This window comes from Aquarana catesbeiana, unplaced genomic scaffold (assembly GCF_042186555.1).
Source record: "Aquarana catesbeiana isolate 2022-GZ unplaced genomic scaffold, ASM4218655v1 unanchor225, whole genome shotgun sequence".
Lineage (NCBI taxonomy): Eukaryota > Metazoa > Chordata > Amphibia > Anura > Ranidae > Aquarana > Aquarana catesbeiana.
Window position 1 is genome coordinate 1,210,612 of NW_027362652.1, and position 26,203 is coordinate 1,236,814.

At 45.3% G+C, this 26,203-nt stretch overlaps 1 protein-coding gene across 1 annotated transcript in view; it reads right to left on the reverse strand.

Annotated features, from left to right (window-relative positions):
- Nucleotides 1-26,203, reverse strand: part of LOC141121576 (uncharacterized) — a 129,808-nt gene that overhangs the window by 5,867 nt on the left and 97,738 nt on the right. Inside the window, exons 16-21 of the mRNA XM_073611211.1 lie at nucleotides 20,490-20,618; nucleotides 19,280-19,414; nucleotides 19,070-19,193; nucleotides 13,870-13,967; nucleotides 13,595-13,789; nucleotides 13,359-13,497 (exon numbers count right to left, since the gene is read on the reverse strand). Coding sequence (XP_073467312.1) covers nucleotides 13,359-13,497; nucleotides 13,595-13,789; nucleotides 13,870-13,967; nucleotides 19,070-19,193; nucleotides 19,280-19,414; nucleotides 20,490-20,618 — 820 coding nt within the window. The remainder of the gene's footprint in view (nucleotides 1-13,358; nucleotides 13,498-13,594; nucleotides 13,790-13,869; nucleotides 13,968-19,069; nucleotides 19,194-19,279; nucleotides 19,415-20,489; nucleotides 20,619-26,203) is intronic.

Below are 26,203 nucleotides of genomic sequence, written 5' to 3' on the forward strand. Positions count from 1 at the left end.
CGGCAGAGTGGCACGGGCAGGCAGAATCACGTACCCATACGTGATCTGCCTACCGCGGGCGGGGGGTCCGATCGGACCCCCCCCGGTGCCAGCGGCGGTCGGCATTTGTCTGGGAGCGTTCCGTGATGAGGGGGAGGCCATCCGATCGTGGCCCCCCCCTCGCGATCACTCCCAGCCATGGGAGACATCCCCTGCCTGTGTATAGTACACACAGGCAGAGGATGTGATGTCATCTCTCCTCGGCTCGGCAGTTTCCGTTCCGGCGCCGAAGAGAGAAGACATGTGAGTGCACCAACACACACACACAGTAGAACATGCCAGGCATACTTTACACCCCCGACCCCCCCCCGATCGCCCCCCGATCCCCCCCCCAATCACCCCTCCCCCCTGCCTGTCACATTGACACCAAGCAGTATTTTTTTTTTTCCTGATTACTGTATTGGTGTCAGTTTGTGACAGTTAGAAGTGTTAGGGCAGTGAGTGTTAGGCCCCCTGTAGGTCTAGGGTACCCCCCTAACCCCCCCCTAATAAAGTTTTAACCCCTTGATCACCCCCTGTCACCAGTGTCGCTAAGCGATCATTTTTCTGATCGCTGTATTAGTGTCGCTGGTGACGCTAGTTAGGGACGTAAATATTTAGGTTCACCGTCAGCGTTTTATAGCGTCAGGGACCCCCATATACTATCTAATAAATGTTTTAACCCCTTGATTGCCCCCTAGTTAACCCTTTCACCACTGATCACCGTATAAACGTTACGGGTGACGCTGGTTAGTTCGTTTATTTTTTATAGTGTCAGGGCACCCGCTGTTTATTACCGAATAAAGGTTTAGCCCCCTGATCGCCCGGCGGTGATATGCGTCGCCCCAGGCAGCGTCAGATTAGCGCCAGTACCGCTAACACCCACGCACGCAGCATACGCCTCCCTTAGTGGTATAGTATCTGTACGGATCAATATCTGATCCGATCAGATCTATACTAGCGTCCCCAGCAGTTTAGGGTTCCCAAAAACACAGTGTTAGCGGGATCAGCCCAGATACCTGCTAGCACCTGCGTTTTTCCCCTCCGCCCGGCCCAGCCCAGCCCACCCAAGTGCAGTATCGATCGATCACTGTCACTTACAAAATACTAAACGCATAACTGCAGCATTCGCAGAGTTAGGCCTGATCCCTGCGATCGCTAACAGATTTCTTGGTAGCGTTTTGGTGAACTGGCAAGCACCAGCCCCAGGCAGCGTCAGGTTAGCGCCAGTAGCGCTAACACCCACGCACGCACCGTACACCTCCCTTAGTGGTATAGTATCTGATCGGATCAATATCTGATCCGATCAGATCTATACTAGCGTCCCCAGCAGTTTAGGGTTCCCAAAAACGCAGTGTTAGCGGGATCAGCCCAGATACCTGCTAGCACCTGCGTTTTGCCCCTCCGCCCGGCCCAGCCCAGCCCACCCAAGTGCAGTATCGATCGATCACTGTCACTTACAAAACACTAAACACATAACTGCAGCGTTCGCAGAGTCAGGCCTGATCCCTGCGATCGCTAACAGTTTTTTTGGTAGCGTTTTGGTGAACTGGCAAGCACCAGCGGCCTAGTACACCCCAGTCGTACTCAAACCAGCACTGCAGTAACACTTGGTGACGTGGCGAGTCCCATAAGTGCAGTTCAAGCTGGTGAGGTGGCAAGCACAAGTAGTGTCCCGCTGCCACCAAAAAGACAAACACAGGCCCGTCGTGCCCATAATGCCCTTCCTGCTGCATTCGCCAATCCTAATTGGGAACCCACCACTTCTGCAGCGCCCGTACTTCCCCCATTCACATCCCCAACCAAATGCAGTCGGCTGCATGAGAGGCATTTTCTTTATGTCCTCCCGAGTACCCCTACCCAACGAACCCCCCCAAAAAAGATGTTGTGTCTGCAGCAAGCGCGGATATAGGCGTGACACCCGCTATTATTGTCCCTCCTGTCCTGACAATCCTGGTCTTTGCATTGGTGAATGTTTTGAACGCTACCATTCACTAGTTGAGTATTAGCGTAGGGTACAGCATTGCACAGACTAGGCACACTTTCACAGGGTCTCCCAAGATGCCATCACATTTTGAGAGACCCGAACCTGGAACCGGTTACAGTTATAAAAGTTACAGTTACAAAAAAAAGTGTAAAAAAAAAAAAAAAAAAACACAAACAAAAATATAAAATAAAAATAAAAATAGTTGTCCTTTTATTGTTCTCTCTCTCTCTATTCTCTCTCTTTATTGTTCTGCTCTTTTTTACTGTATTCTATTCTGCAATGTTTTATTGTTATTATGTTTTATCATGTTTGCTTTTCAGGTATGCAATTTTTTATACTTTACCGTTTACTGTGCTTTATTGTTAACCATTTTTTTGTCTTCAGGTACGCCATTCACGACTTTGAGTGGTTATACCAGAATGATGCCTGCAGGTTTAGGTATCATCTTGGTATCATTCTTTTCAGCCAGCGGTCGGCTTTCATGTAAAAGCAATCCTAGTGGCTAATTAGCCTCTAGACTGCTTTTACAAGCAGTGGGAGGGAATGCCCCCCCCCCCCGTCTTCCGTGTTTTTCTCTGGCTCTCCTGTCTCAACAGGGAACCTGAGAATGCAGCCGGTGATTCAGCCAGCTGACCATAGAGCTGATCAGAGACCAGAGTGGCTCCAAACATCTCTATGGCCTAAGAAACCGGAAGCTACGAGCATTTTATGACTTAGATTTCGTCGGATGTAAACAGCGCCATTGGGAAATTGGGGAAGCATTTTATCACACCGATCTTGGTGTGGTCAGATGCTTTGAGGGCAGAGGAGAAATCTAGGGTCTAATAGACCCCAATTTTTTCAAAAAAGAGTACCTGTCACTACCTATTGCTATCATAGGGGATATTTACATTCCCTGAGATAACAATAAAAATGATTAAAAAAAATGAAAGGAACAGTTTAAAAATAAGATAAAAAAGTAAAAAAATAATAAAGTAAAAAAAAAAAAAAAGCACCCCTGTCCCCCCTGCTCTCGCGCTAAGGCGAACGCAAGCGTCGGTCTGGCGTCAAATGTAAACAGCAATTGCACCATGCATGTGAGGATATCACCGCGAAGGTCAGATCGAGGGCAGTAATTTTAGCAGTAGACCTCCTCTGTAAATCTAAAGTGATAACCTGTAAAGGCTTTTAAAGGCTTTTAAAAATGTATTTAGTTTGTCGCCACTGCACGTTTGTGCGCAATTTTAAAGCAGGTCATGTTTGGTATCCATGTACTCGGCCTAAGATCATCTTTTTTATTTCATCAAACATTTGGGCAATATAGTGTGTTTTAGTGCATTAAAATTGAAAAAAGTGTGTTTTTTCCCCAAAAAATGCATTTGAAAAATCGCTGCGCAAATACTGTGTGAAAAAAAAAATGAAACACCCACCATTTTAATCTGTAGGGCATTTGCTTTAAAAAAATATATAATGTTTGGGGGTTCAAAGTAATTTTCTTGCAAAAAAAAAATAATTTTTTCATGTAATCAAAAAAGTGTCAGAAAGGGCTTTGTCTTTAAGTGGTTAGAAGAGTGGGTGATGTGTGACATAAGCTTCTAAATGTTGTGCATAAAATGCCAGGACAGTTCAAAACCGCCCCAAATGACCCCATTTTGAAAGTAGACACCCCAAGCTATTTGCTGAGAGTCATGTCGAGTCCATGGAATATTTTATATTGTGACACAAGTTGCGGGAAAGAGACAATTTTTTTTTTTTTTTTTTGCACAAAGTTGTCACTAAATGATATATTGCTCAAACATGCCATGGGAATATGTTAAATTACACCCCAAAATACATTCTGTTGCTTCTCCTGAGTACAGGGATACCACATGTGTGAGACTTTTTGGGAGCCTAGCCGCGTACGGGACCCCGAAAACCAAGCACCGCCTTCAGGCTTTCTAAGGGCGTAAATTTTTGATTTCACTCTTCACTGCCTATCACAGTTTCGGAGGCCATGGAATGCCCAGATGGCACAACCCCCCCCCCCCCCCCAAATGACCCCATCTTGGAAAGTAGACATCCCAAGCTATTTGATGAGAGGTATAGTGAGTATTTTGCAGACCTCACTTTTTGTCACAAAGTTTTGAAAATTGAAAAAAGAAAAAAAAGAAAAAAATTTTCTTGTCTTTCTTCATTTTCAAAAACAAATGAGAGCTGCAAAATACTCACCATGCCTCTCAGCAAATAGCTTGGGGTGTCTACTTTCCAAAATGGGGTCATTTGGGGGGGGTTTGTGCCACCTGGGCATTCCATGACCTCCGAAACTGTGATAGGCAGTGAAGAGTGAAATCAAAAATTTACACCCTTAGAAATCCTGAAGGCGGTGATTGGTTTTCGGGGCCCCGTATGCGGCTAGGCTCCCAAAAAGTCCCACACATGTGGTATCCCCATACTCAGGAGAAGCAGCTAAATGTATTTTGGGGTGCAATTCCACATATGCCCATGGCCTGTGTGAGCAATATATCATTTAGTGACAACTTTTTGTAATTTTTTTTTTTTTTGTCATTATTCAATCACTTGGGACAAAAAAAATGAATATTCAATGGACTCAACATGCCTCTCAGCAATTTCCTTGGGGTGTCTACTTTCCAAAATGGGGTCATTTGTGGGGGGTTTGTACTGCCCTGCCATTTTAGCACCTCAAGAAATGACATAGGCAGTCATAAATTAAATTCCAGAAAATGTACCCTAGTTTGTAGGCGCTATAACTTTTGCGCAAACCAATAAATATACACTTATTGACTTTTTTTTACCAAAGACATGTGGCCGAATACATTTTGGCCTAAATGTATGACTAAAATTGAGTTTATTGGATTTTTTTTAGAACAAAAAGTAGAAAATATCATTTTTTTTCAAAATTTTCGATCTTTTTCCGTGTATAGCGCAAAAAATAAAAACGGCAGAGGTGATCAAATACCATCAAAAGAAAGCTCTATTTGTGGGAAGAAAAGGACGCAAATTTCGTTTGGGTACAGCATTGCATGACCGCGCAATTAGCAGTTAAAGTGACGCAGTGCCGAATTGTAAAAAGTGCTCTGGTCAGGAAGGGGGTAAATCCTTCGGGGGCTGAAGTGGTTAAAGACCAGGAGCCTTGTTAGACTGCTCATAACTTTCTGTTACACCATAGCAGTTGAATTTGCCTATAGTCAGGATGACTGGGAACTATTCTGACTTTTATGTAATCCCATAGCAGACTGTCCTACCAATGAGGAATAAAGATTTCCGGGGATTACTTCCATGGACACCTGCAAGATTATTCCAAGGAGTTTCCTGAACATTTCTGTACCCTCTTCTTAGGGATGATAGTTTTTTTTTTTTCTTTTGAGGCCTTAACCACTTGCCGACCGCTGAACGCCGATATACGTCGGCACAATGGCAGCAGTGGGCAAATGGGCGTACCTGTACGTCCCGTTTAATTGGCGGGATTAGCAGGCGTGCGCGCGCACCACTGCGTACAGCGTGACCGTGCCTCCGGTCTCCCAGTGATCGTGTCACGGAGCCACAGAACAGGGAAGTGCCTATGTAAACAAGGCATTTCCCCGTTCTGCCTTGTGACATGACAGGGATCACTGCTCCCTGTCATCGGGAGCAGTGATCCCTGTCATGTCAGTGGAAGCCCATCCCCCCTACAGTTAGAATCACTCCCTAGGACACAGTTAACCCCTTTATCGCCCCCTTGTGGTTAACCCCTTCCCTGCCAGTGTCATTTACACAGTAATCAGTGTATTTTTTTATAGAGCTGAACGCTGTATAAATGACAATGGTCCCAAAATAGTGTCAAAAGTGTTCGATGTGTCCGCCATAATGTCACAGTCATGATAAAAATCGCAGATCGCCGCCATTACTAATAAAAAAAATAATAATGAAAATGCCATAAAACTATCCCCTATTTTGTTGACGCTATAACTGTAAGGATGTTAGAGTGCTGCTTTAAGATATGTTATACAAGAAGAAATGTATTTTGCTTTCTTATGCAGAAAATTAGAAGTGCAAAGATTATTTGCGAGCTATGTACTTGAACAGGATGTACGTGTGGTTAGCCTGACATTTTAATATAGACAATGAGCAACAACGTTATAACATGTTAGAAGTTGGGTGTCTGGAACATTGGCAGATTGCCTAGCATACGTGGTCACATATATATATAAACTTATATTTAGATATAGCCTGAGGGATATCTATAGGCAGAATATGCAATTTATGACGTTTTATGCTTATTTTTTCATAAAATCTGTGCTTCAATCTCATTGGCTGATAATAAGAGGGAGGTTTTTCTCTCTCTCTCTGTAAGTGTATAAGATATATGCAAACCCAGTAAATCATTGTAATTTCGATTCACCATCCCATGTGTGTGTCTGGATTACCCGATCGATCAGAGAGTTCTATCCATACACCCATAGGTCCAACCCAGGGTTCAAAGGAGAAATAGGGGCGGCTTAACAATAACTTTTGCGCAAACCAATCAATATACGCTTATTGCGATTTTTTTTTTTTTATCATAAATATGTAGAAGAATACATATTGGCCTAAACTGAGGAAAAAAATTTGTTTTTTTTAAATATTTTTGGGGGATTTTTATTATAGCGAAAAGTAAAAAAATATTTTTTTTTCAAAATTGTCGCTTTATTTTGTTTATAGCGCAAAAAATAAAAACTGCAGAGGTGATCGAATACCATCAAAAGAAAGCTCTATTTGTGGGGAAAAAAAAGGACATCAATTTTGTTTGGGTGCAACGTCGCACGACTGCGCAATTGTCAGCTAAAGCGACGCAGTGCCGAATCGCAAAAAGTGCTCTGGTCAGGAAGGGGGTAAAATCTTCCGGGGCTGAAGCGGTTAATAATGGGTGTGATTGTCTCAAGACTCTACTCAACATCCACAAGAGCTGGCTTGTCAGCGCTTATATATTCTGCTCAGTGAACCAAAGTTTATGCATCCATATTTTTTTGTTGTTTACTTTTATCCAATTCTTTTTCTCTTCATAAAATGGACATGGAAGGACTATTGTTTACTTGGCACTTTCATGCTTCTTTCTAAGGGGACTTTATGTGCTTTAGGTAAATGAAACATCTCTTTCTACTGAAGACCTTTGACCCCCCCAGGTCGCTCCATTGTTTGGTTATGGGATATAAGCACACAACAAGTTGGGGTTGTGTTTTAGTTGTTTGTAGTTTCATGGAGTGTGCTGCTGTTTTTTCTGAATACAGGAATATACAGGTTGGAAAACCGATAAGGTTCTTTGGGGCCAACGGAGAGACGTGCGGCCCTATAACATTAATGGTACCCTGTTACGACTTACGCCCCATACACACGGTCGGATTTTCCGACGGAAAATGTGTGATAGGACCTTATTGTCGGAAATTCCGACCGTGGGTAGGCTCCATCACACATTTTCCATCGGATTTTCCGACACACAAAGTTGGAGAGCAGGATATAAAATTTTCCGACAACAAAATCCGTTGTCGGAATTTCCGATCGTGTGTACACAAATCCGACGCACAAAGTGCCACGCATGCTCAGAATAAATTAAGAGATGAAAGCTATTGGCTACTGCCCCGTTTATAGTCCCGACGTACGTGTTTTACGTCACCGCGTTCAGAACGATCGGATTTTCCGACAACTTTGTGTGACCGTGTGTATGCAAGACAAGTTTGAGCCAACATCCGTCGGAAAAAATCCTAGGATTTTGTTGTCGGAATGTCCGAACAATGTCCGACCGTGTGTACGGGGCATTACAGTATTTTTCTATGTTCAAAAACTGATCGCAATCCACTGAATTAGGAAGGAGTACCTTACATTATCAGCCTGGAAAGCCCTAGTCAATGCTAATGTCACACTATACAAAATTACTTATTAATGCTAGGGGATGTCCAAAAACATTTTTAATAAAATCTGGGCCAAATGGGTAGATTCTATGGATACAGTGACAGATGAGGGGCTGCAAGCTAATATCGAATTGAAGTATAATATAAGCAGACAGGTAATAGCAGCACACTCCACGATTGTTCTGCGGTAATTACCCTCTTATGTTTTTTATGTTATTGTTTTTTTTCGTGTGTTTGTTCTTTGAAAATAAAACGCTATATGTACTTATAGGACTACTGATGTAAGATATATGGACGGATTGTCCTGTGCTAGAAAAGCAATGCTTATACTGGATTTTTTTGTATAACAATATCTGTAATTTGCTCCTCTTTTGTTTTTCTACATGTGGCAATAAAAACTCTTTAACCTCCCTGGCGGTATAATTATTTCGGATTTTAGGTGCTGAAAGCGGTACCATTACTTTGCATGGAAATTTGGCGTTTTATATTGTAGGTCTGTAATTCTTAACAATAACTCACTTAAATCTGTCCGAACCAGAGTCTAGTAGATATCCCGGGTATGATAAAGTTTGAAACACAAAAACATAAATTATAATATAATAAATAAAAATAAATAATTAAAAAAAAAAAAATATAATAATAATAAAATACATTTCCCCACGATTCACTATCGCTAAATTCTGCAAGTGTTCTAATTTACTATCGCTGTTTTCTAGCTGGTCTAAAGCCACTTTTGACGTAAAGGGACACTTTTTGGTTGCTATGGACAATCTCCAGTTTCCAGGCAGAAAGAACAGTATATATCATATAAAACTGCATGCAGGGCATTGGACAAAGCACTGGGGACAAAAGGAATGTGAAATCATTTCATACAGTACTGTAATCTGTAAGATCACAGTACTGTATGTGTTATGATTTTTACAATTTTTTGAATTTGCCGCCAGGCTCCGCCCCCGTGCGTCGCGACGCTCGCAGGGAACGGAGCCTGGCAAGGAGAGGCTTCGGGGGAGACAGAGCCCTCGGACACTGCGGGGGACATCGCAGGATCCCGGGGACAAGGTAAGTAACGCCGCACCAGGATCCTGCAATGCGATCCCGAGTGTGGCTCGGGGTTACCGCTAATGGTGCTGAATTTTAACCCCGAGCCACACTCGGAAAAACCGCCAGGGAGGTTAAAAAAAAAAAAAGAAAAAAAGTTGTCTTGCAATATCTAAGAAATCCTCAGATATCCTGGTTGCCTTAGCTGACTTCATATCAAAAGGAATGTCATTACAAACTGACCAAGTCCTTAACCGCTTGCCGACCAGCCGCCATCATTTTACTGCGGCAGGTCGGCACGATCCCGCGAACCGTCGTAGCTATACGTCGGCTCGCGGGATCGGGATAGCAGGCGCTATGCTTGTGGCCGATGGACGCGATGACCGTCGGCCACGGGCGATCGTGGCCATGAGAGGAAGAACAGGGACGTGTGTGGATGTGTAAACACACAAATCCCCGTTCTGTGAGGAGTGACAGATCGTGTGTTCCTAATAGCTAGGAACCACAATCTGTCATTTCCTCTAGTCAGTCCCCTCCCCCTATAGTTAGAAACACACACTAGGGAACACAGTTAACCCACTGATCGCCCCCTAGTGTTAACCCCTTCCCTGCCAGTGCCATTTTTACAGTAATCAGTGCATTTTTATAGCACTGATCGCTGTATAACTGCCAATGGTCCCAAAAATGTGTCAAAAGTGTTCAATGTGTCCGCCATAATGTGGCAGTCCCAATAAAAATCGCCGCCATTACTGGTAAAAAAAAAAAAAAAAAAAATGCTATAAATCTATCCCCTATTCTGTAGAAGCTATAACTTCTGCGCAAACCAATCAATATACGCTTATTGCAATTTTTATTACCAAAAATATGTAGAAGAATACATATCGGCCTAAACTTAGAAAAAATTAGCTTTTTTTTTTAAAAAAAAAATGGGGATATTTATTTTAGCAAAAAGTACAAAATATTGTGTTTTTTTTTTCAAAATTGTCGCTTTTTTTTTTTTGTTTATAGCGCAAAAAACAAAAACCGCAGAGGCGATCAAATACCGCCAAAAGAAAGCTCTATTTGTGGGAAAAAACAGGACGTCAGTTTTGTTTGGGTGCAACGTCGCACGACCGCGCAATTGTCAGTTAAAGCAACGCAGTGCCGAATCGCAAAAAATGGCCTGGTCATTGAGCAGCCAAATCTTCTGCGGCTGAAGTGGTTAAAGAGGAAGTAAACTCTCCCACTCCGTTGCCACTTTTCATCTAGACCATTATATGAAGTTATAAGCAAACATTACCCCTTTCTAAACAAGCCCCAATAGCATATTACTTACATTTTATTAAAACTTTTATAAATCCCCTTCCCGCCGAGCGTACGCAGATGTGCATACTCGGCTTTACGGGGTTATACCGGGATGATGCCCGCAGCTGCAGGCATCATCCCAGTACCATTGTTTAGAGCTGGCGATCGGCTATCCGAGTATAACAACCGATGCGGCTAAAAGCGCACGGCTGTTATACCGGAAGAGCGGGAGGGGACGTCCCCCCCTCCCGCCGCCTCCCGCCACTCTTACCGGGCCTCCCGTTCCATCGGGAGGCCCGATGACCAATCGGCCGCCTCCGGCGGCTCGGGGCGGGCTGGAACGATGCCGTGGGTGGCTTTCGTTACAGCCTCCTAATTGTAAACACGGAAGCGACGTCATGACGTCACTTCCCGTTTATTCGGCTGCCAATGGCGCCAGTTTTAAAAAAATACACAGTATTCAGAATCCCCGTTTTTGGCGATCTGAATACTTTGAAGTGCAAAGGAGGGATCGGGGTACCTGTCACCACCTATTACTGTCACAAGGGATGTTTACATTCCTTGTGACAGCAATAAAAGTCATCAAAACAGTTTTTTTTTTTTAAACACAATTTATAAATATATTTAAATAAAATAAATAAGGAAAAAAAATTTTTTTTTAAAGCGCCCCCGTTCCCGCGAGATTGCGCAGCAAAGAAAACACATACGGAAGTCGTGCCCGCATACGTAAACGGTGTTCAAATCACACACGTGAGGTATCGCCGCGATCATCAGAGTGAGAGCAATAATTCTAGTACTGGACCTCCTCTGTAACTCTACCCTGGTAACCGTAAAAAAAATTTAAAGCGTCGCCTATGGAAATTCTTAGATACCGTAGTTTGTCGCCATTCCACGAGTGCGTGCAATTATAAAGCGTGACATGTTTGGTATCTATTTACTCGGCGTAACATCATCTTTCACATTATACAAAAACATTGGGGTAACGTTACTGTTTGGATTTTTTAAAATTCATGAAAGTGTCCCTTTTCCCAAAAATTTGCGTTTAAAACACCGCTGCACAAATACCGTATGACATAAAATATTGCAATAATCTCCATTATATTCTAAAGATTCTCTGCTAAAAAAATATATATATAATGTTTGGGAACTCTAAGTAATTTTCTAGCAAAAAATACGGATTCTAACACCAAATTTCAAAAATAGGCTTAGTCATGAAAGGGTTAAATGATTTCTCCAGGGATTAGGCTGCACCATTTTAGGTATTGTTTCCCGAGTCTGCACTGCAAATTACTTCTGCCGTTCCATGTATGTCTTGCGGTATTCTCGCGCATGCGTGATCGCGTCTTAACCAAGCCTCCGTTTCGATCCAACGTTGCTATGGCGACTGTGCTCCACCGCTCATAGCTGACCTGTCAGTGTAGAACTATACAGTAGTTTTGCCATTCTCATATTGTGTGCCCGTCAGGCTGCTGTATTCTGCGGCTAAACACTGCTATGGTATGTAGTCCGATGGCAAGGTATACACCCCATGTGATGTCACGCAGTCACATGGGGTGTAGCAGGAAGTTCAGAAAGAATCTTAAAGAGATTGTAAGGGTTCATTTTTTTTTTTTTTTTAACAAACATATCATACTTACCTCCACTGTGCAGCTCGTTTTTCACAGAGTGGCCCCAATCCTCGTCTTCTGGGGTCCCCTGGCAGCTCTAGTGGCTCCTCCCCACATCAGATAACCCCCTAGGAGAAGCACTCTCCCGAGGGGGTTACCTTGCGGGCCTGCTCCCCACGTCATTGAATTTGATTGACAGCAGCAGGAGCCAATAGCTGCTATCAATCTATCCAATCAAGAGAACCCTGGGCAGAGAGACAGCGCGTCCCCGCCGGGTCAAGTTCCAGGGCTCAGGTAAGTAAAACGGGGGGGGGGTTGGGGGCGGTCACTGCCAGGTGTTTTTTCACCTTAATGCATAGGATGCATTAAAGCGGAGTTCTGCTTAAAAAAAAAAATTAAAAGACAGCAGCTACAAATACTGCAGCTTCTAACCTTTAATAATCAGGCACTTACCTGTCCCAGGGTCCAGCGAAGCAGGGGAACGAAGCCCCGCTAGTCTCCCCCTCCTCTCTGCGGTGCCGGCATTGTCACTGTGGGTGCCCGGCTGTGAAGCCACGCACTGTGCATGCACGAGCCGCGCGGTGCGCCATGACTGGCCGGGCAATCATCTGGGACCTGTGACATGTCCCAGATGATTGCCGAGAGGGAGGGGGGAGAGGTGATCTCCCTTCCGGTGCCGCGGTGCGCCAGGAGGAAGTGGTAGCTGGAACCCTCAAAAAAGAGGGTATCCGCTCCCCCCCCGCCCCCCAAAAAAATGACGTGCCAAATGTGGCATGTCAAGGGGTCACCTTCCCTTAAAGCGGAAGTTCCATTTTTGGGTGGAACTCTGCTTTAAGGTAAAAAAACACGAAGGTTTACAACCCCTTTAAGTCTCGTGGGTTTTGATCTCAGTGCCGCTAGGAGAGAAAATCACTTCCAAGGCATCCTGTCAATGGATAGACTGTGTAATGGCACTCAGAGCGTGCCGTGAAAAACGGGAGAGATGCGCATGCGCCGATGACGTCACTACACAGAACGGGATGGATTACAAAAAAAATTAGCAAGTATGGAGACATCTACAAGCAGCAACCATTAGGGTTTTTTAAGCAGATTGAAATGTGATAAAGTTGTGGGGGAGAGTTTACAACCACTTTAAAAGGTCACATTGCTCCAATAGGGGTGGGTGGACCATTTTTTTACATTTGAGTCCTACATATACTACAGCAATTGAGACTATACAGACATGTCTGCTGGCTGTGCCAGGTGCAAGGATAACACAGCATGTAACCTTGGGAGAATTGCTCTGTCAGAGATCTTACTAGACCCAGGCATGGAGCAGAATACCCAAGAAACATGCCCCAGGTGCCTAGGTCAAGCAACGCCTATGGTGAAAATCAAGATTTTGCTGCCAGCTGAACCGAGATACATACATTTTGTCTACAGCACAGAGAAGGAAGATTATCCGAGAGAAAAATACAGGACGAGGAACACAGCTTAAGAAAGTGACCAGGGTATTACAGGCTGATATCACCCAGTCCTTGCCCTACTCTGGACCAATCAATGAGCAGTATGGTTGGAGGAGTGTATTTAGTTTTAATGACCCACCTGTGCTGATATCTGTAGGAGTGTCCTCCTCTATAAATGTCCCCGTTATTCCATCCTCCTCCATAGACTGCTGATCATCGCTCACATATGTTTCTTCTTCTTCTTTAACCACAACTTTTATATCTATCAGATCTTCATCCTAAACCAAGAAAATGAGAAAAAATACCACCTGTAAAATATAAGCTTAAACACTTCGTCTCCGCATGTCCATGTTGTAGATGCTCCGTCCCACCAACCTTGTAACAGTGAGGGATGGTGTGACCTTCCTGTGTGAAATCCCGGGAATACAGAGGACGGGGACATCTCTCTGGTGGGTTCCTGGTATTAAGTGGCTCCACCATATCTTTGTGTCTTTCTGAAAACTCTTCCATCTCTTCATACTCTTCATCTTCTTCTTTAATAACAATATTATATGCCTCAAGGTTTTCACTCTGAATATTTAATAAAACATTAATTGTAACAAACATACTTCTATATAAATCATAATAACCAATGATTGTTCCTCATCTACCTGATCATGGTGAGGGATGGTGTGACCTTCCTGTGTGGAATCCCGGGAATACAGAGGACGGGGACATCTCTCTGGTGGGTTCCTATTAGTGGATCCATCTGTAGGAAACACACACACACACCGTCTGAACACATTGTTTCTATGCATTTACCAGATTATGGGGGATCTAGGTGGACCCTTCATACTTCTCTCTCCTTTATGTAGCACCCTCCATGTACAGTGTAGGAAAATTTGTTGGGCTCCTCTGTAGGCAGAAGAGCCAGGGTTAATTTGTTTAGAGTTAGCAGGCAGAGCTCCAAAGACGGAGTCTCTGTTGCCTCCCCCTGGCTTCTAGAACTGCTAGAGAGTTCTAGAACTTAGAGGGTGGATGGGCAAAGATGAAGCCTGAATATTTATGGAGTCTCCTCCAATCCCTGGGTAGGGCCGGCCCAGAAGGTGGAGAGATACCCCATAAATATTCTGGAGACTGGCCATGTGGAAGCAGAGTCCAGGGTCCAGTTGCCTGGAGGGTAGCCAGAAACAGTTTCAAGTACTCAAGTTGCATTCAAACTACAGTTCTTGGCATCCCATACCTTCCCATCCCATCCCTATCCAAGTTCATCTGCTAATAAACCATGGACAAAACAAAGCACCCTGGACTGGTTTTTAACTACTGAGTAAATGGCAGAAAATTCCTGTTGCTTGGTTGTGCATGTGAGGGAGAACCCAAAAATTCAGTGGCCCCTAAAAGGGGGTAGCGCTACATGTGGGGGCTCGTACTCTGGATTTCCCTTTAATTTGCACAGCCATTGCCCATAGCAACCAGGAGCAAGCAAGTGTTTTGAGGACTGTTACTTTTCCAGACCGAGAGGAGGCATTACAGTATTGTCACCCACTTTAGTAAAACCTAAGGAACTGTATGTCAAGTCCAAACAGCCGTTGCCAATAGCAACCAAGTATCAAACAGCTGACTGAAAACAGAATGTGTTTCAGCTAATCTGGATCAAAGAGCAAGTTTATGCTGCCACTGTCCATAGCAACCAGTGATCAGAGACTGTGCCGATTCAATGTTTATGCTGCCGCGGGCTAAGCTACTGTGGATTACAAATGTGTTCTGGCCATCAATGTGTCTGCATTGTTTCTGAGGGATTGCTCAATCTTTCAGACACGGAAACAGTGCTCAGTGTTCTTGCACTACAGTAAGTACAATTTGGTCAGGCACGCAGGGAGTTAACTGCAACGTGGGAAAAAACCTGCTATACAGAGGAGTTGGCACCAGTGTGTCTCATGGCGGGTGAAGCTGTGAGCCCCGGAAGGAGATGTACACCCTACACGTGTGAGAGGAGGAAGATGGCGGATTATGTGCAGGCGTACAGCTGGATTGCCGACATGACTGAATCACAGGATCAAGCGCCTGAGTATGCTGGTGGATTCGGGAGTTGGAACACCAAGGAGGGTTTGCTCAGGGAATGATAGATGGGGTGGAGAGACTGCATCTTGTGTTCTCGGGCTGCAGGAGACCCACAGCGATGGTGATCAAGTGCGGGTATTGCGGGGAGTCGCTGGTCAGACTCACATCCAGCGACTTCCCAGCTAGTGTGTGGACCTGCAGTTAGGTTTCTGTACAGGGATGCCAGAGACATCCCAGTTGGCCGAAGGGCCCCGGGAGGAGTGCAGCCAGGCTGGAGTCTTATTGTCCAACCTCAGAGGGATGCAGAGTTCCACTCTTAGCTGAGGCAGGAGGCCTGCCGCTGTTTGGAGCCCAGGAGAAATTGCGGAGGTGCTGAAAGTATCCAAGGGTGCTGCTGCGCCCAATAGAGAGAAGACCCCGCAGAGGCCAGCTGTTGCTGTTCGCCCTTACACAGAAGGAGCCAGATTCAGATGGTTCCTCGTCATCAGGTAAGCCGGTGGGGATTAAGTGTCCCCCAGATTGCAAGCCATTTTTGGGTCCCTGGAGGCAGGTTTTAATGAGTGGGTTTCAGCCAGCAGGTCTGATGCTGAATGGGACTAGGGGGACACTCCAGAAGAAGAGACACAGCAGTTTAACTAAAGCTGTATTAAGATAGAACAAGAACTCTGCTCAACTCTGGAATCACGGCACGCAAGTCAAGATTTGATATTTAATTTCCCTGTGAAGTCAGATTCACACGAATATGCTCCCTTTGCTCTTCCTTCTCACATTAGTTGTTCTCTATCCTCAAACTGTCCTTACTTTATCTCTCCTCTCTACCCCACAGCTTATACATATCACCCTCACTCCCACCCTCTCCCAATTATTGAACCCACCTGCTGACTTAAACTCCAGGGCAGTGAAATATGAGCGTTCATATACATCCCGCTTCCATCTTACTTTCCTAACCCTCCTTCTCCTAATCTCTGGGAATATTTCCCCCATCCTGGCCCTCCATTTTCTAACTGCTACCCCCATATTCAGCACCCTTCCTCCTCTGGCAACAGCTGCAATCCATTTAGTTTAATTTCTATCCACCCCCGCTTCCAAAAACCAGCCCCCCAATCTCATGTGCCCTCTGGAATGCCTGCTCCATCTGTAACAAGCTCACATCTGTGCATGACCATTTTATCTCCCATTGCTTTAACATACTTGCCATTACTGAAACCTGGCTTCAAGGTTCTGACTCTGCTTCTCCTGCTGCCCTCTACCATGGTGGCCTCCACTAGATTCAATCACCCAGACCCAGTGGACGGAAAGGAGGGGGAGTTGGATTCCTTCTATCCCCACAGAGCACCTTCCAAGTCCTTCCTACCTCTTCCAATCTATCCCTCTTTTCTTTCGAGATGCACTGTATTGGTCTGTTTTCTCCAACAATGACTACAGTGAATTATCAGACCCTGGGCCACTTTTTTGATTTCTTCTCTGCCAGGTTTCCCTACTTTCTCTCCTTTGAAATACCTGTTATCATTTTTGGTGACTTTAATATCCCCATTAATGTTAACAATCAGGCTACAGCTCAACTTCTCAACTTAACTTCATCTTTAGACCTAACACACACACTCCCACCCACTCTGATTGTAATACCCTCGACCTTGTATTGTCCCATCTCTGCACTCCTGGCAACATCACCAACACCTCCATTTCTCTCTCTGATCACAACCACATCAGTTTCACATTATCCTGGTCTCCAACCACCTATCCTTCCAAGCAGAAAACGATTACCTGTAGAAACCTTCGCCACTTTAAGCCTCTCTATTTTGCTAATGACTAACTCTATGACAAAATCCTAACCTGTCCTGACCACCTCTGTCTAGAACAGTTCACTCTCATCCTCACTGGATGCACTTGCTCTTCTAACTACACGCAGAATCAGGCCCCCACCCATTACAACCCTGGCAAACCGACGACACCAGAAACCTCAAGAGACATTGCCGTGTTCTTGAACGACTGTGGCATAAAACCAAATCTCTGCAGGACTTCACCCTATATAAATCTGCCCTCCTAAAATACAATTCCTGCCTCCATTCTGCCAAACAAACCTACTTTGTCACTCTTATTAAAGTGGATGTAAAACCGATTTAAATTAAGGCTTGCATCATGTACAGTATAGGATTTCATGTCATCTGTGCCCAGTCTTGTCACAAAGAGTTAATCCAGCTCTGAGCAGTTCTCTTATCTTTTTTTCAGTGAGATAAAAATGGTCAGACAGAGAAAAAGATGTCAGTTTCTCCCCCTTGCTGTGAGTGACAGGTAATTTCCTTATGCACGAGTAAGAGAGGCATTCAGTTTATTTTCCTAGCGTCATCATCCCCCTCTCTCAGCCTCGCGCAGCGTCTCACAGCTATTACCACAGCTCTCCACTACAGCCTGTGTTGTGTAGTACATGCGCAGGAGTCACGGGGGGCCGTGAGCGCGCTCTGCTTATGCCCAGAACACGCTCTGTGTCCCCTGTGCGTGCACTTCACACATATCAAGTGCAGGGTTCATCCTCTGAGGAATCAATGAGTGCCGAGAAGAGAGCTGCTAAGAGCCCAGCCCTGACAATCTCTCTCTCTCTCTACTCCTCACCTCACTCCTTCAGTCTCCTTTCGCCTTACTGATATTTCAACATGGATATCACACCACTTCCTTAAACTAAATCTCTCTAAAACTGAGCTGATATTATTTCTCCCCCCCCCCCCCCCGTGCCACCTCCATAACTTTTCTGTCAAGGTCAATAATGCTACCATCAGTCCCTCCGCTCATGCCAGGGTACTAGGTGTAATCCTGGACTCTAACCTGTCCTTTAAGCCCCAAATCCAATCATTGCCAAAAGCTTGCAGACTTCACCTCCATAACATCTCTAAAATGCACCCCTTTTTAATTAACAAAACCACCAAGCTACTCATTCACTCCCTTGTTATCTCTCGCCTTGACTATTGCAACTCCCTCCACATAGGCTCCTCCCCTCTTCAGTCTATCATGAATGCTGCTGCCAGACTCATCTACCTTACCAACCGCTCAGTGTCCACCACCACTCTCTGCCAATCCCTCCACTGGCTTCCGATCGCCCAGCAAATTAAGTTCAAAATATTAACATCATACAAAGCCATTCACAACTCTGCCCCGAGCTACATCACCAAACTTGTCTCCAAATATCACCCAAACCATCCGCTTTGCTCCTCTCAAGACCCCCTGCTCTCTTGTTTCCTCATCACATGCTTGTCTCCAGGACCTTTCCAGGGCCTCTCCCATCGTCTGGAACCCTCCACCTCAATCTGTTGGGCAATCTCCTACTCTGGCTGCCTTCAGGCGATCCCTGCAAACTCATCTCTTCGGGGAAGCCTATCACATCTCCAACTAACTGAACTTTTATCACTTCCATCAGCTCATCAACCCCCCCTCCCCGCGAGTTTTACCCTTTCGTACCACTTTCCCTACCCTATTAGATTGTAAGCTCTTATGAGCAGGGCACCTATTAACCCTCTTGTATTGTATTGGAACTGTACTGTCTCCCTTTATATTGTAAAGCGCTGCGCAAACTGTTGGCGCTATTTAAATCCTGTATAATAGTTGCATTCAAACTACAGTGTTGGGCATCCCATACATTCCCTATCCAAGTTCATCCGCTAATAAACCAAAAACAAAACAAAGCACCCTGTACTGATTTTTGATTACTGAGTAAATGTCAGAAAATTCCTGTTGCCTGGCTATACATGTGAGGGAGAACCCAAAAATTAATCGGCCCTTAAGGGGTATCGCTACATTTACAATAAAGTCTCCTCTTACCCGGTGATGTGAGGGGCGGCTGATTGTCCATCATGACGTCCTTGTAGAGATCCTTGTGTCCTTCTAAATACTCCCACTCCTCCATGGAGAAATAGACAGTGACATCCTGACACCTTATAGGAACCTGACACACACAATGATACAGTCACCATCCAGACACGTCCCTTGTCTGTTACTGGATAATGTCCCAGAATTCCCAGCACCGCTCACCTCTCCTGTCAGCAGCTCCATCATCTTCTTGGTGACTTCTAGAATCTTCTGCATGTTGTGTCTCTCAGGTTTTAGGGAGTCACATGGAGGCACTGTGATGGTCATATGATCACCTGACTTCACAGGAGGAAATCTCTGTATTAAGGAACCAAAAGGGATATCATGTTAAAATACCAGAATACTCCTCACCTCTCCAGTAAGGATCAGGTCAGGCATGTTCACAACTCCACGTGCCCGCACCCGCCAGGAAGCTGACACTGCGTGGTCCTAATCACAGGCAGCGAGACATTTCCCGATCCGCGGCTGCACAGATCAGAAAATGTCTCACTACCTCTGATTAGCACCGCGCAGTGTCAGCTTCCTGGTGGGCGTAGGCACGTGGAGTTGCCAACACGCCTGAGCCCATCCTTACTCTCCGGTCAGGTCAGTGTTTTATTAATAGAGATAAGAGTGATGTCATGTGACCTCCCAGAATCCTCCTCACCTCTCCGGCCAGGTCTGTGTTTTATTAATAGAGATAAGAGTGATGTCATGTGACCTCCCAGAATCCTCCTCACCTCTCCAGTCAGGTCTGTGTTTTAATAATAGAGATAAGAGTGATGTCATGTGACCTCCCAGAATCCTCCTCACCTCTCCAGTCAGGTCTGTGTTTTATTAATAGAGATAAGAGTGATGTCATGTGACCTCCCAGAATCCTCCTCACCTCTCCGGTCAGGTCTGTGTTTTATTAATAGAGATAAGAGTGATGTCATGTGACCTCCCAGAATCCTCCTCACCTCTCTGGTCAGGTCTGTGTTTTATTAATAGAGATCAGTGATGTCATGTGACCTCCCAGAATCCTCCTCACCTCTCCGGTCAGGTCTGTGTTTTATTAATAGAGATAAGAGTGATGTCATGTGACCTCCCAGAATCCTCCTCACCTCTCCAGTCAGGTCTGTGTTTTATTAATAGAGATAAGAGTGATGTCATGTGACCTCCCAGAATCCTCCTCACCTCTCCGGTCAGGTCTGTGTTTTATTAATAGAGATAAGAGTGATGTCATGTGACCTCCCAGAATCCTCCTCACCTCTCTGGTCAGGTCTGTGTTTTATTAATAGAGATCAGTGATGTCATGTGACCTCCCAGAATCCTCCTCACCTCTCCGGTCAGGTCTGTGTTTTATTAATAGAGATAAGAGTGATGTCATGTGACCTCCCAGAATCCTCCTCACCTCTCCGGTCAGCAGGTAGATGATCTCCAGGGTGAAGTTTAGTATCTTCTCAGTCATGTGACTCCGGTCCTCCTCCATCCTCGTTCGTGCCATCATTTGATCTATACAGGTCTCCTTGCAGACGGATAACTATGGCGAATGAAATTAATAATGATTTGGATGGTCACACAATAATAGCACCTAGATGCGAGGGGGGTAATATGAGAATTGCTGTACATTTAACAACTACTGCCCCCCATAGGAACACATTTAGTATGCACAATTTTGTGTTTGTTACATTGTGGAGGCTGCAAATTTCAGTACAACCTGAATCCGAATCTCATCCCTCGTTACAAGAGCCTGCTAAGGTCAGAAGGTGGCTAAGGATAAGCTCCGGCGTGTTCGCACACTCCACGTGAAAGAGCCCGCCAGGAAGTCGGCAAAGCGATGCGCTAATCACAGGCAGTGAGACATTTCCTGATCTCTGCAGCTGCGCATCGGGACAATGTCTCACTGCCTGCGATTAGCGCAGCGCCGTGCCGACTTCCTGGCGGGCTCTTCACGTGGAGTGTGCGAACACACCGGAGCTCATCCTTAAAGGTGACACATCTCCAACATGAAGAGAATGTTCCGACCCCGTAAATGGGGGAAATGTTCTGCCCCTGAAGGGGTTAATCTAGGTTTCCACACTATATTAGAGTTGCCACCTCATCCCGTTCAACCCGAACATCTTTAAGTTACACGGGTTCTGAGGCTAATTAAATGTAGATAAGGCACCAAGTGGATTTAATTACCACCTTAATCAGCCACGGAACCCGTGTAATTAATATGTGTTCGGGTTTAAAGGGACGAGGTGGCAACCATACCCCATGTGTGTATCATAATCTGCTGGAGATAAAAGACATCACAGTGACTATGGAGGAAGAGGACGGACATGACGAAGGGTTACTGGGTGTAAATAGAAAATAAGATCTTATTTGCTAGATGGTAAGCTCTAAAAAACAGAGCCCTCTGATTCCTCCTGTATCGAATTGTAATGTAACTGTACTGTCCGTCCTCATGTTGTAAAGCGCTGCGCAAACTGTTGGTACCTTATAAATCCTGTATAATAATAACAACAATTACCTCCTCTGCTGCCACTTCCAGCAATGTCCCCTCACTACTTCCTTCCAACTGACCTCTCACCTACAACTACCTGACATCACTTCCTGTCTGTAACATGACATCACTTCCTGTCTTCCATAAATACTTCCTGTCTGGGAAAAAAAAGTCAGATCACCACCTTGTGGAGCTCAGAGAAACTGCAGCTCCAAGAAACTTGTCATTATGGATGGGGGTCACCTCCACTCCCTCCAAGGGGGATAGAAATATATAAAAAAACAAAAGATTGCCGCTCTAATAACTTGTGAACAATATAATAACTAAATAATAGTGATTAATCCATAAAGTGTCCAAACATGAAGAAATCCTTGAAATTGTGTCTCTTGAGGTGAAAGATGACAGAAACACCCAAAGTCATAGCTCCCAACTGTCCCTGATTTCGAGGGACTGTCCCTGATTTGGAGCAATGCCCCTCATTCCTCCTTATTGGTCCCTCATTTTGGTCTGATCTATATCGATGTATATAAAACCACTTTTTATCTATCAAAAAGTGTTTCCCATTGCTGAATCCTTCATCCAATTTTTAAATTGCAGCATTTGTAAATTCCAAAAGCCAATATAAAGGAATAGTAGTGTCCCTCATTCCCATCTCAAAAAGTTGGGAGGTATGCCCAAAATGCACCTTCCACCGTGAAAATAAAAGATGTGCTCTTACCGGAAAGCTAGACTCCACATTATAGGAGCCTAGTAAGACATAGATTCACACATCATTGAAGACCCATCCATTGGAAACAAACAAAAATGGCATTGAAGTCAGGCTTGCTGGTTTCTCCCTTTCTTTCTCTTGTAACTCAGAGGAGCAGAGGGGTCATTTTAGCCACTTCCTCCTCCTAGAAATATATTACTGCCTAGTCCAACCTTTCTCGGCCAGGGTTCCTCCAAAGGTTTCCATGGGTCCCTACATAGATTTCTAGACGTTCCTTCAGCAAAGAATAATTTCTGTCTTCATTAACAATGCTTTCATGACAATGTAAGAATCGAGACACAATGTGTGGGGATAAGGACAAGTGTAGACACTAACTCAGGTTGAACTAGATGGACTGGTGTCTTTATTCAACCTTACTAACTATGTAACTATGTAAGAATGCTCTTCTCCCACTGATTACTGATATAAGAAGTTCCTTCTCCCATTGATCACCAATGTAAGGGGCTAAGAAATAGACCACTTGGAATAAGGTCCAGGTTTAGACTTGAACCCATGTTTGAACAGAATTTGGCTTGCTTAATAACCACAATCCTTATCAGATCCTTATACCAGCATGCAGCCCAGGGTGCCAGTTTTTCTTCAGCCAAACCGAACACTTTAGGCCCCTTTCACACCAGCGAACTGATCAGGTCCGCCTGTCCATTTTTCAGGTGGACCCGATCGGACCACCTATTGTTCTCTATGGGGCGGTGAATGTCTGCTGACACCTGCCGGGCATCCGATCCAGGCCCCTAAAAACAGATGTATGGGGATACGTTCGCCATCCACCTGGCGGATCAAATCAGATGACAATCGGAAGGCCCCATCCAACCACCCCATAGAGAAGAGCAGGTTGTATCCATTTTCGCTCATAGCAGAGCGAACATTGATCTGTCATCTGCCTGCTCAGCGGAATGATCCAGAAGGGGGGGGGTTCTGATCTAATGTTTGGCCACCCCCTCAAAGACCCCCCATTATCTTAGAGTCCCCTTATATACTCACAACTCTCCCCCCCCCCACCCTTCAGAGACCTCTATTAGGTCAGGGAAACCCCCTCATATCAGTGCCCTCCACCCCAAAAGACCCGTATTACATTGCCTTAGCGGGAGCTGCTGTGAGCCAGGAAGTGAGGGAGCTAGAGATTGGGGCAGGGATGCTCTACTGCAGGGATATGCAATTAGCGGACCTCCAGCTATTGCAAAACTACAAGTCCCATCATGCCTCTGCCTCTTGGTGTCATGCATGTGGCTGTCAGAGTCTTGCTATGCCTCATGGGACTTGTAGTTCTGCAACAGCTGGAGGTCCGCTAATTGCATATCCCTGCTCTACTGTATTGCTTTTTCCTTCCACTGTGTGGGGGGGAGGGGAAGCCTTAGGGTACACGCAGGCGCTGGCAAGACACAGGGATCCTCACTGAGAGCACCCCGCTCTTGCTTTTGGATTGGCTCCCTGCCTGGGACAGAGGTGGAGCAACTCTACTACTGTATTTTCAGTGCGGGGGGGGGGGGGGGGAGTCAGGGAGAAAGCAGAGCGATACACCTCTTTTCCAGCCCAACATCACTGCTTCATTGAGCACCCGGAACTTGCTCGGCACTGGCTTCTACCCCAGGGACAGAATAAGAGTTATTGAATTTGTCCCAGGACAGAGGACTGGAGTTATGTGTGTCCGGTTTTCAGGCAGAATGAAAACCCGGACAGGTGTCAAAACCGGGACTGTCCAGGTCAAAACCGAACAGGTGACAACCCTAATGCAGCCTGGTTGGCCAGGAAAGATGGGGAGTGGGGACTGGTGTGCACCTCTCTCCTGAACCACACCAGGCCACATGTCCTCAACGTATGGAGTTTAGGCAAAGTTCATTCACTCCTGGTTGGAAAGTTGAACAAGTACAATGTATGACCTCGTATCGGGGAACATGAGGAATCTGTACAACATAAAGCATCGGGAAATGTATATCTGTCTGCAGAAAACAGGGTGGATATTGGAATTCATGTTCACTTGGAATAATCAAAAGGAGAAAGTCCATCAAAACCATGAGATTGGTCAGAGACTTATTGGTATCATTCTGTGCATTGCCAGACTAGGTCTTGGTTACAGAGTGAAGGTTGATGCTGCTCATACTATATGTAACCCTCACCTACATCATGGATTTTTTCTTCAGCCTTTTTTTGCTTCTCAGTAATAATGATAGAAAATCTTCACAAGCATATAGAAGAGGTTGGGGCTTTGAGTAGTCATAGAAAGGCCCAGCACCCCAATAATAGAAGAAGAGGTGGTCTGGTGACATTGATAAGGAAAATGGAGACACAACAAATAGAGCGGAATGTTGGTGGAGCTGTTGGTGTCAGTGTGGAAATGGACAGAACACGGGATGACACTGAAAGAACAATACGGCTTCATTCTACTATAAGTCAAGAAGAGAACGGTACAGAAGAGACTTTTCTCTCAAATTAATGTAAGTAGAATATCCGGAGAAAGCCTTTAGGCAGGTTGCTTGCGGTGTTAATGCTAGTTAGATTAGTGTGGCTGCCCAGGATGGGTAGAAGGAGGCTTAAATCTGTTATGTATGTTCTACTGCTAACATTTTGTGGGCTTTTGGGGTCCAGCCTCCTGTCCTATGATATATAAAAGACAGAGTTTTGGATCTCAGGGGTCGGGTCAGCAAGATCAGGACTGTACTGTGACTTGCAGTTCTTCTATGGAGCACTGATTTTCGGAATTCACCCAAGCTTGAACTTCTCCCATCCAGACATGCCAGCTATAGACTTCAAGTGGTTACAATCCACTTTTTACTACAGGTAAGCCTATAATAAGGGTTACCTGTAGCTACCCCAGATATCTCCTAAACCTGCACGGTTTAGGGAATATCCCCTGTATCAGCATGTGCCGACGTCATCGGCACATGTGCACTGAAGCAATGGCACGTTCGCGCCGTTGCTTCAGCTAGTGTGCCGTTACTGGTGGCTCCGGCCAATCGCGGCTCCGGCCAATCACAGTGCCAGAGCCTGCGTTACCAGGAAGTAACTTCGGGAGTGATGTCGCCGGCCGGAGCTGTGTACTGGGACTGTTGAAAATACTCACCTTTGATCTAAGGTGAGTATTTCATAATGAGCTAGTATGCTAGTAGTGAGGGAATCTGGTACTAAAGCTCCCTCCCTAGCTGTCAGTGCTCGGCAGGACTCCATTCTCCTATTAGGAGTGAGGTGGCAGAGTATGCTGACAGGTGGAATGGGCAGAGCCACAGACTGTCCCTCCTAATGAAACACATACCCCTGTGTAGTATACTGGACCACGTCCTCAGAAGGGATCCCACATAACACTGCACCCAAGTGGCTTCTCTTTGAGTGGGATGATTGCCCTAATGTTTGATTCTTCACATGACCACAGCCCTTGCTGGGTCCTGTCGATGATGAGCATGCCCTCGGGCAAGGTGTAGAGCCAATGTTACAACACATGATCCTTCTGGTTGCCTGGCGTAGCCCAGAAGAGCCCACCCTGGGATAGGCCTCCTGTGTGACCCTGGATAAAAGAGAGGTCACCTGCCCATCATAAGACATACACCATACCAGTACAAGCCTGTTCTGTATTCTGAAAGAGCAGGTGGAACAGTTGTCCTTGTGTTTTGGTAAAGTGGAGGGCCACCCTAAAATAAAAAATAGCATCAAAAATCTTTAAAAAATGTAAAAAAAAAACATTTGAAAAAAACATTTTTTTTACCTTACCTGAAACCCTTGTTATTAGGCAGTCTTCCTAATCTGCCTCTTCCTACTCCGCGGTGCTTCCTCCTCTTCGGTGAGCAGCCCCGTTGCCTTCTGGGAACTGTGTGTGTCCCAGAAAGCAACGGGGCCATTCACAAAGCGCTGCGCGACTCGTGCATGCGCAGTAGGAAAC